This window comes from Protopterus annectens, chromosome 9.part0 (assembly GCF_019279795.1).
Source record: "Protopterus annectens isolate FY-2018-M chromosome 9.part0, PAN1.0, whole genome shotgun sequence".
In the NCBI taxonomy this organism is placed as follows: domain Eukaryota; kingdom Metazoa; phylum Chordata; order Ceratodontiformes; family Protopteridae; genus Protopterus; species Protopterus annectens.
Window position 1 is genome coordinate 507690164 of NC_056743.1, and position 16977 is coordinate 507707140.

At 43.2% G+C, this 16977-nt stretch overlaps 1 protein-coding gene across 1 annotated transcript in view; it reads right to left on the reverse strand.

Moving 5' to 3' along the window:
* LOC122811306 (aldo-keto reductase family 1 member B1-like) overlaps positions 1 to 16977 on the reverse strand; it is a 272278-nt gene that overhangs the window by 169310 nt on the left and 85991 nt on the right. The window contains exon 3 of the mRNA XM_044083067.1: positions 10878 to 10994. Within this exon, the coding sequence (XP_043939002.1) occupies positions 10878 to 10994 (117 nt within the window). The remainder of the gene's footprint in view (positions 1 to 10877; positions 10995 to 16977) is intronic.

The window sequence follows — 16977 nt, forward strand, 5'->3', positions numbered from 1 at the left end:
CCTGTTTGGGAAGGGGGGACAGGTTGAATGGTCTCTTGGTTCAGCATGATCCTAGGACCTCCAGGGAATAAGGGGGATCCTGAATGAGGATTATGGAAAGAACCCAAGAGTCTGAAGCGATAAGATGTCAATGTGGAAGACAAAGGGAGAGCAGTGGAAGACAAAGGGAGAGCAGAAGTGACAAAGGAACCTGGTCTAAAGGCAGGGGGGCAACTTGAAAGAGAAGCAGGCTTCTAAGCCACAAAAATCTGAAGCCTTAGCAGGGGGCTCACTAACCACCCATCCTGCCCTTAGAGGTCTGCCAGGGTTGGCTGCAAACAACAAACCTAAAAAGACAATTCCTCTGGAACTTCGGGATAGGAGAGAAGAATATGTTTAAGGTCTTCCAAGCCTTTGTCTTTCTCTTGGAGACAAACATGTCAGCAGCAGTGGTCCCAAAATGATAATTATTCTTCAAAGGAACATCCAACAATTTGGCCTTAATGCCCTCAGGAAGAGACTGGAGATGAAGCCAAAAACACCTCATGAATGACCCAAAAGTTGCAGCCCTAGAAGGGGTGTAATTAGCATCATAGCTACACTTAGTGGTGAGACACTTGAGAAGCAGAATGTAAAAAAGATAAGGCAGAGGATTTGCCATTCTAATCAGGGAGGGCAGAGAACCAGACAAGCCTGAACAATCAAGGCCAGAGCATACCTGACCATGTGGGTCTTATAATAGCCCAAGTAGGAAGAAGTGTAAATTTTCGTGCCAATCCTCTCCATTGCCCAGCTATCCTTATCAGAAGGCACAAGTTTGGAAGAGGGCAAAACTTTAGGTTTGTCAGAGTTTTGACACCACAGCAGGATCAGCAGGACATTTAAATAAAAATAGACAATACTCAGAAACCTTAACAGAACCTATCAGGTTTCGAATTACCAGTCTCCTGCTCTTAAGAAGCCTGGAAGCAGCAATGAAAAAGTATCCAACAAGGGAGGAGTCACAGGAAAAACTGCAATGGTTTAAGAGTATCCACTTGTGTCATCTTCTCGGAATATCAGACACTTGAGGAATCCTAAAGAATTCCATCATCCTAACATTTATGCCCCCAAAAGGACAATTCCTCAAATGGAGACTCAGGGTTAACAGACTCATATTCATCAGAAGCATAAGTCAAAGGCGAAGACATCTGAATAGGACAGACCCCTCACTAGACAAGGAATCAGAGGAATTTGGTTCCCTAAATTGTTTATAGAAGGGGTAGAGGTTCAAGGAGGAGCAGGTACTGAAACTGAGGCTTTAAGGCCATTACAACAGAAAGCCCCAGGCAAACTCATGCCATTCCTTTTGAGGATCCATAGGACAGACCAAAACATGCTTCATTTGCCTTTTTTTCCCCAAAGGGACATCAGCCCAACAAATACTGGATTGTTCTGACCCTTTGTGAAAAGTACAGTTTTGTACCTACCATAAATGTAGATGTCCGAGAGGTATGCATCTGCAGTCCTTACAAATGGGTTGTCCTGGCCTCAGGCAGCCCTTCGGTCGGCCGGATTCCAAAGTCTGGGTCTGGCCTCGGCGGATGTCGCACTTCACCCGACGTCATAGCTGCAGTTCTGCGGGTATAAAGGCATCAGCCGACGCCATTTTCCTCTGTTTCTTGCCCCAGATGCCAGGTGCCCTCTAGGAAGGCTAAATTTGGATAAATGCAAATGTTTCCAAACAATAGAGAACAAATAGAAATAAACATGTATATACAAACAAATACACCATAATAGATTCCCCCAGCTAGCTACAAGGTGGGCAAATACCCTAGGGGTACCACAGAGGGGAAGGAGGGTGGGTAATCCTGACTGCAGATGCATACCTCTCGGACATCTACATTTATGGTAGGTACAAAACTGTACTATGTCCTTCAAGGATGCATCTGCAGTCCTTACAAATGGGTAGAATACCATAGCCAAACTGGGGGAGGAGGCACTAAGGAAGCACTAAGTTTATGGTGTATTTAAGATCCCTTGCAAAACAGCAGTGGCAAAACCTGCTCGGGATCTGGAGTATAAAGGCAGATTATAATGCTTGGCAAATGTATGCACGGAGCTCCAAGTAGCAGCCTCTAAAATGTTTTTGGTGGCCACTCCTCGTAAGAAAGCTGTAGTAGTGGCTGTAGCCCTTGTGGAATGAGGTCTGATGTTTTCTGGAGTTGCCTTTCCATGAAAAGAGTAACAAAATCTAATGCAATTTCCTATCCATTTTGAGATTGTTTGTTTTGAAATTGCTTTTCCTTCCATTCCTGTGGCATATGCTACCAGAAGCTGGTCAGTTTTTCCATAGTTCTTGGTTCTGTCCAGGTAGTAGTGCAATTGTCTGTGTACATCCAAGGTATGCAGCAATCTTTCCCCCCTGTTCTGTGGGTTGGGGAAGAATGTTGGCAGGTGTATTGCTTGGTTTAAAGATACTCTGGAGACCACTTTTGGCATAAAGGTAGGATTAGTTCTCATGGACACTCTATCCTGATGGAAGATAAGGAAGGGCTGTACTGCCATTAATGCCTGTAATTCAGAAACCCTTCTAGCTGAAGTGATTGCAAGTAGGAATGCAGTCTTCCAAGATAAGTACTGTAATTCTGCTGTTGCTGCTGGTTCAAAAGGGGAAGTGTTAACTTTTCTAACACAAAGTTCAAATCCCATGTAGGCAATGGTGGTTTCCTTGGTGGTTTTACATTTTTAATTCCTCTGAGAAACTGTCTGAGTAGAGGTTGAGAAAAGACTGGAGGATCCATGTTGTATTCTGCTGAAATTGCTGATGCATGAATCTTAATGGAGGAGTAAGACAGACCATTGTGGAAAAGCTCTGCTAAATATTCCAGGATGTTAGCTATGTTTGCCACTGATGCATCTACTCCTTTTGTTGCACTCCAAATGAGATATCTTTTCCATTTTGCTGAATAGGTTTTTCTTGTTGAGGGTCTGCGAGCCTCCAAGATAATGTCTTTAACCCTTAGAGATAAATCAGGGTTATTTTGTCTTATGCAATGTTCCAGGTAGCCAGCTGCATTGTTTTCAGGTTTGGATGCAGGGTTTTGAAGTTGTTCTGTGTTAACAGTAAGGGAACTAGGGGCAGATGCCATATTTGTTCCCGAGACATGTTCCTCAGTAATGGGTACCAATGCTGCCTCGGCCAGTCTGGAGCTATCAGGATGATCCTTGGACGGTCTTCTTTGATCTTCAATAGCACCTTGTGCATCAAAGGAAGTGGTGGAAATGCATATGCTTTCAGGTTTTTCCAACTGACAGATAGGGAGTCCACCTTCCAAGCAAGTGGGTGGTATGCCCTCGTGCAGAATTTTTTCAATTGGTGGTTGTGTGGGGATGCGAATAAGTCTATTTCTGGTAGTCCCCATTTCTCTGTAATGGATTTGAAGAGGTCTGGATGTAGCATCCATTCGTGGGCATCCGTGATAGTTCTGCTTAGGATGTCTGCTAGTATATTTTCTTTTCCTGGTACAAATATTGCTTGTAACTGAATGTTGAAGCTCAGGGCCACATTCCAGAGGTCCATTGCCATCCGTCATAGAGGGTATGAATGTGTGCCTCCCTGTTTGTTGATGTACCACATAACTGTGGTGTTGTCCGTCCTTATCAGCAATTGACCCTGTCGAAGAAGTGGTCTGAATGTCTGAATTGCCAGTTTTACTGCCAGCATCTCCTTTTGATTTATGTGTAGGTTCAGCTGGTCTTGAGTCCATAAACCTTGTATGCACTTGTCCAGCATGTGTGCCCCCCAACCGAGGTCTGAGGCGTCCGTTGTGATAGTCTGGCTTGGTTGAGTGCTGTGGAAGGGCATCCCTTTGTTCAACTGACAGGCTTGAGCCCACCATTGGAATTCTTGCTTCAGGCATGGAATTATTGGAATTTGGGTTTCTAGGCTGTGCTTGTGCTGAGACCATAAATTCCTTAGGTACCATTGCAACTTCCTCATATGTAGTCTGGCATGTGGAATCAATATTATGCAGGATGCCATGTAACCCAGGGCTTGCAGGACTTTCCTTGCTGTTAGCTGGTTCTGCGTTGTTAATGCCATGAAATAGAGAGGAAGTTGCTTCTGTTTTTCTGCTGTGAGGGATGCCATTTGATTTGATGTGTCCAGTTCTGCACCAAAGAAAGTTATCCTCTGGGATGGTATCAGCCTTGACTTTCTTATATTGACTGTGTATCCCAGGGCTTGCAGTATATGAATGACCTTTTTCAAATCTTTTTCTAATTTGTTTTTGTTGTCCGCTTGTAACAGGCAGTCGTCCAGGTAAGGGTAAATTTGAATTCCCTGAAGCCTGCAATGAACAATTACTGATGCCAGGCATTTCGTGAATACTCTGGGCGCAGTAGATAAGCCAAAGGGCAATGCTGAGAATTGATAATGCTCTGATCCTGCAAGAAATCTGAGGTATCTTCTGCAATTTGGTCGTATGGGGACGTGCAGGTATGCCTCCTTGAGATCTAGAGTTACCGGCCAAGACTCCTTGCCCAGCATGGGAAGAAGCTGCTGAAGGGTCAGCATTTTGAATTTTGGAACAATGATGTATGTGTTTAGAGCGGACAGGTCGAGAATAGGTCTCCATTGATTTTCTTTTCTTGGTACCAGGAAAAGTCTGGAGTAAAATCCTTGCCCTTGTTCCATGGACGGTACCCTTTCTATAGCTCTCATCCTTAGTAAGTGGTGTATTTGTTGTAGAGCATTTGTCTTCTGATTTGGAGGTAGGTTTGGCATTCCTCTCTTCCTTGGTAGAGTATGGAAGTGAAACCTGTAACCTTGGTCTATTGTCTGTAAAATCCATTTGCCTCCTGTGATGTGATGCCAGTTTACTGAAAATAAGGCTAGCTTTCCGCCTAAGGGTGCTTCTAGTTGTTCCCTGGTAGGCGGTCTCAGAGCCAAGTCACTGTGATTGTCCTGTGGAAGTGGTGGTGGCTGGATCTGTGGCAGTACTTCGCTGGTTGTTAGGCTGCCACGGACGTCCCCTGTAGGCACCTCTGGATTGACCCCTGCCTCTTGGGCGCCTATTCCTGCCTCTCTGAGCTCTGGAGGTGTCACGGACGTCCCCTGTAGGCACCTCTGGATTGACCCCTGCCTCTTGGGCGCCTATTCCTGCCTCTCTGAGCTCTGGAGGTGTCTGGAAAGGACCAATTCTTGGAAGGCCAGTTCCTACTAAACCTTGGAGGCTGGACCTGACTGTCTGGACAGATTTTGCTTTCTCTTCCACCTTCTTCAGCACCTGCTGTGCAGGGGAGCCAAACAAATTAAGCTTATCCATGGGAGCGTCTAGGAGCTTTGATTTAACATGGTCTGGTAAGGACTGCTCTTTTAACCATGCATGCCTTCTGATCACTGTACCAGTCATAGCGGATCTAAAGGAAGCCTCCAGTGCATCATAGCCGCATTTTAAAGAATGATTACTGACCTGCTGAATGTTATGTACCATTTCCTGAACGGATTTTTTGTCTAATGGTTCAGACGAGGACAGTTTTTTAGTTAACTGATCTAACATAAATTCCTGATACTGAATCATGTGGAATTGATAAGGCCCTAGCCGAAAGAGTAGCAGAGGTGTAAACTTTTTTACCCCATCTCTCTAAAGCCCTAGATTCCCTTTCAGAGGGGAGGGGGTTTTTGGCAGAGGTAGCTGCTACAGCCTTGGGTCCCTGGGAGATAGTTTCAGGATCTGCAAAAGGAGCCTTATACAAATGATAATGTGTGTCCGGAACCCTGTAATACCTGTCGGGCTTAGCAGGGGCCGGAGGAAGAGAATCAGGAGCAGTACAAGCATCATTAAATGCATCATCCACAACAGTGAGTACTGGAGGAATGGCTAAAGGCCTATGCTGTGACAAATGCAAAAAGGTCCTAAGCCTTTTCCTAGAGTCTGAAAAATCCTAGCCCTGCCATTGAAATTGTTCCCTCATAGCATGCAAGGTTTCCCCAAAAGAAAATTCCTCAGGCGGAGAGGCAGAAGGAATGGAGTCTTCTGCATCAGAGTCCTCATAAGGAGAATAAGGGCCCTCTGGAGGGTTTGTATTATCTGAATCATCAGAGGAGTAATCTGAAGAAACTGGCTCAGGGGGCTCTGCTCTAGGCCTCTTCTCTGGAGGTGGGTGAGAGGCCCTGTCAGGGTGAGGTTGGGATCCCCGGATCAAAGAAATGAGATCCTCTGCTAGACTAAGCATTTGAGAACTAGAGCTAGGCCTGAGAGAGGGGGTCTTAGCAGGCACAGTTTTGGTAGATTTTGCTGCTTTAGCCCTGGCAAAAGCCTTAATCGACATGGATGCAGGGGGCCTAGCAGCTCCACATGCAGAAGTAGATATATCTAAAGGTATAGTATCCGATAAATCCTGTGAACCTGCAAGAGCAGGTGGGATTTCAGTAGCAGATTCAGCCATGCTGGATGAGGCCTCGGTAGGAGGCAAGCTTTTGGCCGAAGGAAGAACCGTGGACTCTGTTTCAGCCGAAACAGAGACACTCGCGGTTGGCTTAACCGCGGTTTCGGCCGAAACCGCGGACGTCGGTCCTTTTCCTTGCATTTTTTAGTTAATTGCGAAGTCGGAGTTTCTGACGGCATATTGTAAGCAAAAGCGGAGCCGAAAAACTCCTCAGCAAATTCCGACCGACGTCTAAGCGTCCGTCGGTTGAAAGAAGCACAGGCTAGACAAGCTGCTACGTCGTGGTCTGGGCCTAAACAAGGTAGGCAGTAAGAGTGGAAATCTTTATGAGGTATTTGTTTCCCACAAGTTAAACAGTTATTCACTTTTTCTGACATCGGCTGAGGCAAGAAAGAGTCCCCAACGGGGTACTTAGCTTTTTAGAAGTCTTCGGTAGTAGTAATCTCTGGTTCTGACCGACCGGCACTTGCGAACAGCTTCTGCTTCGGGCACCACGTGGCAAGAAAGACTGAGGAAAATGGCGTCGGCTGATGCCTTTATACCCGCAGAACTGCAGCTATGACGTCGGGTGAAGTGCGACATGAGCCAAGACCAGACCCAGACTTTGGAATCCGGCCGACCGAAGGGCTGCCTGAGGCCAGGACAACCCATTTGTAAGGACTGCAGATGCATCCTTGAAGGACATTTTAGGAAAGCCCATAACTTCCTCCCTGACCAATACCTGCAGAATTCTCTAGGATCCTCCAAGATAAACTGCAGTTCTCCCTCAACTTCCAGAGTAGACGTCTGCAAAGCCTCACAGGACATGTGGCAAGACAGATACATGCCAGCCTCTGGAAGGGATGCAGCAGCAGCAAATGACCTCCAGAGACATTATCTGCTTCTACAGCAATGTCCAGTGGTGGCTGGACAGCTAAAGAATCTGGCAAAGACTTCTTGGACTTCTCACAAAGCAGGAGCACCTCAGGGTAAAAGATTCTGCCATGGTACCATGGGCTAACTGCCTAAGCAGTTAGTCTTCCCTGGCAATTTATATTTGAAACCAAGAGCTTCTGTGGGTCTTGGGCACAAATGCCTTACAGACACTACAAGAGGTATGGTTGTGGGAAGCACCGAAACAAGACACTGTTGTTGTCTATCCTCATGGGAAATCTGCCTCCCCACACAGACATTTTGCCCTCGAATGACTAACTTTAGGTAGTGGCAAAAGATAAAGTAAAAAAAAATAAACACAAATCTCAAAAAAGCACTTATCTGGTGTTGCTAAATATTGAGTATAGCAACAAGGTGTTCAAACCAATTAGCAAAAAATTTAACTGGCAACAAAGGTTGTTCTAGGTGGTTGTGTCCCTTTTATGCCGTACATCCCGTGTGGGGAGATGCAAACGTGACAAAGTGCAATTAAGATTTGAGCTTATTTATACTGGCCAAGTGACAGGCTGTCAGTGGCGGGACATCCTTTCTGTATTGAATACTGCAACAAGTGATAGGACATCATACGAGCCTGATGACATTTCTGAAAGCCAAAGTTGCAGAAGCACACTTTTCCAACATTAATCTTACCAGCCTAGTCAGAAAGGATTGGAATTAGCCGAATGTTTAGCATCAGTAGGACTTAGTAAAGCTATAGCTGCTGGGTCAGGGTTTTTTTTTTTTTTTTTTTTTAAAAAAGGACAGCAGGCTGACTATCAAAAACTGCATGCCGGGGACAAATCTCCCGGAGCTGTCAGAAAAGAGGTCTGGAAATTCCTTCTGGAACAGCTCATTTTCTGAGGTACTAAAAACATGGGCTTATTCTAGAAATAGTCTCACAGAAGGGGAAAACACAAGGAGACTGGAAACTGGAGCTCTCCTCAGAACAAGACAATGGAGAAAACCTTATACATCTGTCCTTTCATTTTGTCCAGATTCAGAATCTTGAATCCTTTTAGGCAAAGCATCTCCTCTTACCAGAGAGGACTTTAAAGTATCAAAAGCCTGAAATTAAACCCAGAGCCAGATACTGTAAACTATTTCTATCCAATTAAATTTTATGAGTAGATTCCTGTCGGAGAACTCAGCATGTAAGATGGGCCAACAGTGTTAATGACAACAGCGGCTTCTCCAGGGATATACACCATTTTGTCCACAAATAGGGAAAGGCCTTCCCCTTCAATCTCCCAGGACCAACAAGAGTGGTACTATCTTTCCCACTGAGGGGACCCCAACAGCCAGAGGACATGGCTAAACCTCACTTGATAGTGTAGTAGGTGCTGCACCAGAGATCTAGGGAAAGAGGACTAGTCTGAGGAGCAAGCTATAGCCACAGCAGAGTCACCCATGTGTGGCTTAGGCGAAATGCTAGCCTGCTGTGGTGGCAAAGGCAGGTTGCTCACCTTTGTGGCTGGAAGGACAACCAACCTGTAGTCTGTTCCATGGCAAAGCCAAAACGATGCCTTTCCTGGGGAAGAGAAACAGCAGGAGTCAGGAAACAAAAAAATCTTTAAAGTGCCCCCCTCCACACACACAACACATATTCAGCCCCAAAAAGTAAAACTTCCTCCTCAGAAAAAATGGAGATCAATTAACTTAAACAAAGGAAAGTGGGCTTCTGTTTAAAGGTACAGTCAAGACTCAATGGTCTATTAAAATACAAATCCCTGTTTAGGAAAGTTAAGTACAATGAAGCATTTTTCCTTTAAAAAGGAAGGTTTTTTCCAAAGGAAATTTGCCCAGTGAAGGAACGGCTCAAGCCGAAAGTCAGTCTAAAGCCCACAGAGAAAGTGGGCTCTAAAATGTCAGGAAAGCTCTGAAGAGCTTGGTATCCAAGCCTGTCTCTTTAGCTTAACTGTTGGGGTGCCTGAAAGGTGCCCTGAAGCCTAGGAAGCTGGCGGTTTTATCTTTTGCTATATAGGTTATCATTACAAGGTTACTGCAACAGTGATTAATATGAACTTTTTTTTGTTAATTGCAGATGTTACTAGTGGCATACATACTACAGTTGGAGACCAAGTACTACACATGCCCTCTTATGTACTCATTGAGTTTAGGTCAAAGCTTGGCTGCAACAGTAGTCAGAGTAAACTAGACTCGAGGGGAATAAAGTAATCTGGTCTCTGCCATTTAATGATGGACTTTATATTCCTCTAACAGATGCTTGTCAAGTTCAGATTTTAGCATGCTTACTGTACAGCACTCCCTTCCACTCACCATTCCTCTGCAATTAGTTGCTCCACTTGTTCTGCCAGGTCAGCTTTTAGCCAAGGCTGTTCTCTAGGCAGCCATCAGGGTTATTATGGACTTAACCCCTCCCCAAGCAGCTGGCATGGGCACTCACAGAAGTGAGCTCTTGCAGCACTTACCCCATATCTGTTCCTATACATGCCCTATGAAGGCTACTATATAAACATGACCTAACCATACACCTCTGGTCCATATGTTAAAAGCCTTGCACCCATCTAGTGGGCTGCAAGCCACTGCAACATGCTGGACTGCATCACTTCCAAGATAGGCAAGCCACTAGCTACTCCCTGCTGGCTCCTCTCAAGCCATAAATATCAGGTCTTCTATGTTCAAAATCAACAGGTCAACTACCTGGTAATCAAGCCCAAAACAAATGCACTGGCTGATTACCTGGCATAAAAGTGTGAACCTGCAGAACAAGGCTCTAGATACAGGGTGGAAAGTTAACTTTCTTTAAAGCTAATAAGGAAACCGGTCTCCATGCCCAGATCACTGGAACCTAGGCACACTGCATGTGCTTACCAGTAGACCAGCAATTTTTTTTTTTTGGGGAGTAATGAAGTTTTGTTAAAAATGGTTTGTAGACTACCCATTTAAAAGGTCAGAGGTATTGCCACATGCCCTGGAGGCCTGAACAGTTTAGGCAGGTGGGCCATTGCTATAGTAAACCTTGTCTGCTTATGACAAGCTATGCTAGTTATTACAACAGTTTGGGGCAGGGACCCATTTGTACGAGAGACTAACAGAGGCAGTACCTAGAACCTTTAAAAGGGCACCCAGTTTGTGTTCAGATTTTAAAAATGGATACAAGCTTTATGATCACAGCAGACACTAACCCAAGCTGAAGATAAAGATAAAGACGAGCCTTCTGCAGACTTCATTCAAGCAAACCAAACAATATGGCTCCGAGGTTTAGCAAGGTGCTGAAAGACAGACCCTTCTGAGGAGTGGATAAAACCACAATATAGTTTTATACTACAGCCATTAGTTTTGCCAGAGTGTTCTACAGATCACTTAAATCAAGTGGTAAAAAGTCTAGAAATTTACAGGGTAATGGCATAAAACTCAGTTTGCAGTCATTCACTACAACAGGATTTTTCAGACAATAAGTATAGATATTAAATGAATAAAGCAAATGTGGGAAGCACTGAACAAATAAAAACTACACTCAAAAAGCATATAGTCACTACAGAGTTAATTACCTTTGTGGTGGTTTTAGTTTAAGCTGCAGAAAGGTTGCCTACCTTGGTACCCATTGGAGAATGTATGAGGTAAAGATCTAGACAGCTCAGGTTCAGATTCGCCAAGGACTTCATAAGAGATGGCTTAACTTCATCTTCATCATGGAAATGATTCCACAGCTAGATAATTAAAATGAAACAGGTAGAAATATACAAGGTTGCAAAAACATTTCAGACCATCTTCTGTTTAGCCAACAATAAAACAACACAGGTCTTCTGTACAACACAATCTGCTACACAAGTAATCTAAAAATAAAAATCTCCCACCTTAGGGGTACAGACTGATTTACTCCATAATGCATTTTCTCAAACATTTATAATCTGTGGTGCACAGTGGTGCAGCAGATAGCTTTGTCACCTCAGGTTTTCTGGTTCAATTCTTGGCCGAAATGCCTTCTGTGAGGATGTGCATGTCCCACAAGTGTTTGGAGGTTCTCTTGGTGCCAGTTTCCTCACACATTCGAGATAAGCGAGTGGATTAGACACCAAATAGGCCGTAGGTGCGTGCATGAGTGGTATGAATAAGCAGCAGGGTTAGTGACCCTCTGGTGGGAAACTTGGCTACAAGTGACTGTCATTGTTTAAATGACACCCCGACCCCATATGTAAAAATGGAAAAAAGGGGTTGTGGATGGATTTACAGTCTGTGGAACAGCTAATCTGGCTTGCCGTTCATCTAGTCACCTTTCAGTGCTTTTTGGTATGCGCACTGATGTAATCAGGCCCCGTCCTGCTCTAAAATGTATATACGATGCTTTAAGGCATGCAACCTCAGAGGAAAGAATCTACAAAATTACCATCACTACATTTTATATTTACTTTGCTTAAACCCTGCAAGACAGATGTACATTACTGGGTTGGCAGCCCTACTTAAGGAACATACCATACTAAAAAAAAACATTGAACACTTAGTGCAGCTAGACTAACTTGCAAAGCCAGGACTATGGGTGCCTCACACTGGCTATCGAAGGCCAGTGTACTACTAAACAGATTACAGAAGGATAATTAGCTTAAAAATTATGGCCATCCATTTCCACATGTATCTTCAATTGTAGTGTTACCTGGAACCATATCGGGAGACTTAACTACTTGTGCAACACAACCTTCTTTATCTTGAATTCATAAGCTCCCAAACACCACCATATCTATGCTACTTCTCAAAGACAGTCGCTCACAACAGGAAGGTCACTATTCCTGACTGCAAACCATAGCTACAAAAAGGCACAATATTCACATAGTACAAATTAGCCGCAACACACAAACTGCCACATCACACACTAACAAAAAGATGACCCAATATGTAATACTTGGTCATAATCTTCGTAGAAACCACTGACCAACACTACAGTTAAAACATTTACCTAAAATCAAACTGACGAGAATTCACTCCTCCCAAAACAAGTTGGAGACCAATGAAAATCTATCCACTAGTTTAAAAACTAAACAAGACACCAGCCATACAATCCTACAGACCTAGAATAAATCCATACTTTCGGGCAACATATGCAGTTACTGCCTGCCAAGAAAAGAAACAAAAAGTTGATAATTGGAATGCGAACTCTGGTATAATAAACTGAATATCCTGCACTAAGGGAACTTGTAGGCAACAATACACATGCAGAAGTTGCCAAGACTTTTTGAAAACATTTGGCAGTGCTCTTGGACTGCCATAGGTCTATAGATATCCTGGGCATCTGTCCACCCCCCACCCACACAACCTTGTGGCCTGTCTGTTTAGAGCAGTCCTGCAACATTCAGTAAAAAAAAACTAATGGTTGTCAGTCTGGTAACGGAGCGCATTTATAAAGTAAGGCCAATATGGAAAAACTATATACACAACTGTCACAATCTAACAGTTGTTTTACCAGTACAAGTTGGGACACTGAAACCTTGTTTACAGTGCAGCCTTTACATACTCTTGAAGTACAAAGTCACATGCTCACAAAACGCATTCTTCAAAAAACTCTTCTGCCTGCATTTTAGTCCATCTAAAAATTTACAAATTATTCTGGTATGTTATGAAGCACTTTGTATCCCATCCTCTATATGGGGTTGGGGGTATCATGTCATCTATATGGGGTTGGGGGTATCATGTCACGGGGGTAAGTTAACTATCGCAGTCTCTTGAATGAATGCCACACTCCTGCCTTAACACATATCCCTGACTGTTGCAAATATCACAATACACCCCTCTTTGCTGATACCCTGGTTACCGCCTGTCCCAAATATTCAGACTGTCTGGTTTTCTTAATGTGTCTGAACCACCACAATCTGTTCTCTTTCTGCAACTGGAGCTAAATTTGGCTTCTGCTCTTATGTCATTTGTTAAGTGTCAGTGTGCACCCTACCACCCCTTCTCAGGTACTTTTCGATCACCTCTACCTTTATCTGCTCTGTCTTTACCGCCCAGGTTTCTGTAACATCCAGTAGTACTGGTTGCACCAGCGTCTTGTCCATTTTATTCTTAAGCTTCTTTAGCATTCTTCTGTCAGACTAGTCCTAGTCTCCATATCAGTTGGCTACAGCCCCTTTGATTCTAAGCTTTGTGTTTTGTTCAAAAAGTACCCTCTCCTCAACCACCCCTCGCAAATACATGAAGCTATTAACCTGTTCCTCTATCTTCCCTTCCCTCTCCATTCTCAGCTTCTTCAGACTTCCCCAGGTTGCTGCCATTCAGTCTTCTGTGCTTAGCTCCCACGTGCCTTCAATTTTGCATTCACTCCACTATCCTTTGCTTAGGTTCTTGCTCAGTCTGCCTGTAATGCCACATCTGCATACAGCAACTTGTTAGATCTGTGCCTCAACCCATTTGCTAATGTAGTCTACCAGTACGAACATCAGTGGGCTCAGAGCTGAACCCTGGTGTACACCCCACTCTCACTGGGAATCAGAGAGACCAAACACTATTTGTACTAGTCAGATCCTTGTAAATAGCCTGCACCAATTCTACCAATATTCCTGGGAGCTCAAACCACCACAGTACTGCCCAAATCAACTTTCTTGGGAAATTGTCATAGGCTTTCACCAAATCTAGGAATGCCCAGTTGTACTATCTCTAGATTTTTCTCAATGTCTCACTGCAAACATCAGGTCAGTTGCGATTGTGATGCATCCTGATTTATGTGCTGGCAGGAATAAGCTTATTCTCCAGTCATCTGAGATGTACCTCTCTCCACACTGCTATGAGTACTGGCAGAATTTCTCCCCATCTTACAAAGCATCTTCCATATCTTTTGTGACATCATCTGAGCCTGCTGCTTTCCCAGACAATTTTCCCAATGCTATTCTTACTTCTAGGGTGGGATCCTCAACTTATCATAAGCAGTTTCTGGGGCAATACAGCTGTGGAGTTTTCACTCAGAAGTGCTGGAAATACTCCATCTCATGTCCTGTGGACTGGTGAGCAGGTTGTTAGCACCCCTTATGAAGAGAGTGTCAGACTATCTTCTTTAGCTTTGTCTTTGCCTTATTTGCGCCACCTATCGAGCAACTTTCCAAAAGCTGGTAAAGGGCCTCCAATGCCCTCTTTACTACTGCAACTCCTTTAGCTTGTTAGCCAAGCAGTAATCCTTCCTAGCCTGGTCCGTCTTTTCTATAAATCACACTTGGTGGCACTCTTTTCTTTTGAGGACTTCCTGGACTTCTGCATTCCACCATCAGCTTTCCTAACATACCTGGCTTAGCCACATAAGTTTTGTAGTCCTCAATGGAGTTTTGAGGCACTGACATTCAACTCCGATTTCCTACTCTTCCTGGGTTGCTAGAGCCCAGAGTAATTCCTTGAACTGTTGTCCTCCCTCGCCAATCAACTTCCAGGTCTTCAGCCTGGTCTCTGACTTGTAGCCTTCTCTGACCAATGATTACAGCAAATTATGGCAACCAAATTGTGGCAACCAATGGTTTACGCTGTGAGCCAGCTTTCACTGGGGATCACTTCTGCAGTCACCGATTCCACACCAGTGCCCTTTCCTTACTAGCAAGTCTACCAGAGCTTGGCCATTAAAACATTAAGTAAGCCATCAGTTGCTATTATATGCTTATTTGATGAGTTTTTTTTATATATATTTACATTAAGGTATTGCACACAATATGACTATACTCCTATGAGTACGGCTTAGAGGTTATTTGATGTTTTTTATATATACACATATATAAACATAAGTATACATGAAGTAGTTCTATTGCACATATGGTTGATTTTAATAGATTGTATGGTCTTAGGTTTTTTTTTTGTGTGACCAATTTATTTATTTATTTATTTGCAGTTGGTTTACCAGGATAGTCCATTGGGCCAAAAGAACCCGTTTTCAATGGAGTCCTGGGGAGAAAAGCTCCAATACAGACAAAAACAGGTACATGCAAAAATTACAATAATACTTATACAGAGTAAAAGATAAAACATTTAACACATTAGGCTCAAAAATTCAAGTAGTATTCAAAACAATATAATCTGTTGTGGATTAAATGTCAGGGGAATAAGTTAAAAGAGTAATGTTTTATGCATTCAAAGAAGTTGTTCAGAAGAAAACATAGACTTACATTGCAGGGTAGGTATTGTGAGGGAACATAAGCTTAGATAGGAAGAGTTATGTATCATGTATGGGAAGAAGAATGGGATAACATAGAATTATGAGGGGAGGGAGCAAGAACAAGAACAATAACTTTATATGCAGTGTTTTGCACATTTTTATGCATAAAATTATGATTCTGTTCTTTTACTATAGTTAATATGCTTAATAGAATAATGTTACTGTTTAAGGAAAGTTAATTGTGCTGAATTGATTCCAGTATAAATTGTGCAAAGTATATTTACTTGTTGTCTGATGAAGGGGTTGGATCCCTGAAAGCGCTTACTATCTTAATAAACTACGTTGCTGTGGTACAGCTGGTGTTTCTTCTTTTGCTGGATACTACAGAATTTGTACACCGGCTGTTTCATTAGTTGGAGAGTTTTTTTGCTTTGTGACAATCTTGTACTGAGAGGTCTTAAGAGTTTAACAATGCCTACATATGGACAGTTATACCCAGAATTGCTTAGGCAGTGGCAAATAATTTGGAGTGTAGAGCAAGATACCTACATTTCCTTATTGATTTTTTTCTGGCCGCAGGAGGAAAAACTAGCCAGAGATATTAATTTTCTACATAAGCAGATATATGAAAAATATCCCCCAGAGCTATTTGGCATCAAAATGGAGACATTGCATGAAAATATACAGGGTTATGAGGTTACTTGGCACAAAAACACGTAAACCGAAGAGACTATAATGATTTTCAAGCAGGGAATGTGTTTTCCTGGGCGAGAGAATGGCCCCATCATGAATAATGTACAGCATATAGCCACAGCTGAACCTATTACAGCTATCTGCTTAGAGGGGTGGGATCGAACAGAGCCGTTGAGTCAAACACCTTCCACTTCCAGATTGGCGAGTATACACAAACAGTACAACTGAACCAAAAGCAGATATTGAAGGCATGAAGAGAACAGGTTTTGAGCAGAATTAGACCAGTAAACCATCTCCAGTATTAAGAAATGCCTGGCAAGGCTTGGTAGTGAAACCTAAAGATCCAAGGAATCGGCGTCTGTTCGCGAATGGCCAAAGGAGTGAGGATGAGGTCCAACCTTCAAATAATGAGCCTTTTTTTTTGCTAGAGAATCCTCTTCCTATCAGAGGATGCTCAAAGAACTGGGACCCACGGACACAGAGTGCAGAAGGACAGAACCGAAAGAGGTTCAAAAAGGTTTGATTTTCAATATTTCTTCACATGTTTTAACAGAGTCTCAGATGACATTACTGAATAAAGGCCTGAACTTTATACTGGCTAAGAAAGCTGTCCTTGCTGACGTCTTAAAAGACTCGAGACTCTTAGGCAGAAACTTAACCTACATGCTATGTTTTCTTCATCTGTTCAGTCAGATAGCTTCTTAAAAATACATCTTGAGTGTGTACATTCCCCCTAACAATGCTACTACTGACACTTACATTGAAGTCTGTGATAGATAAGAGAAGTTTTGGTTTGACATTTGTTCCAACAAGTTTTTTAGTCTAGTGTTGAATACACCGCCTTAAATGATTTGAAAGCCCTAGGTTCGACCTGCTGACAA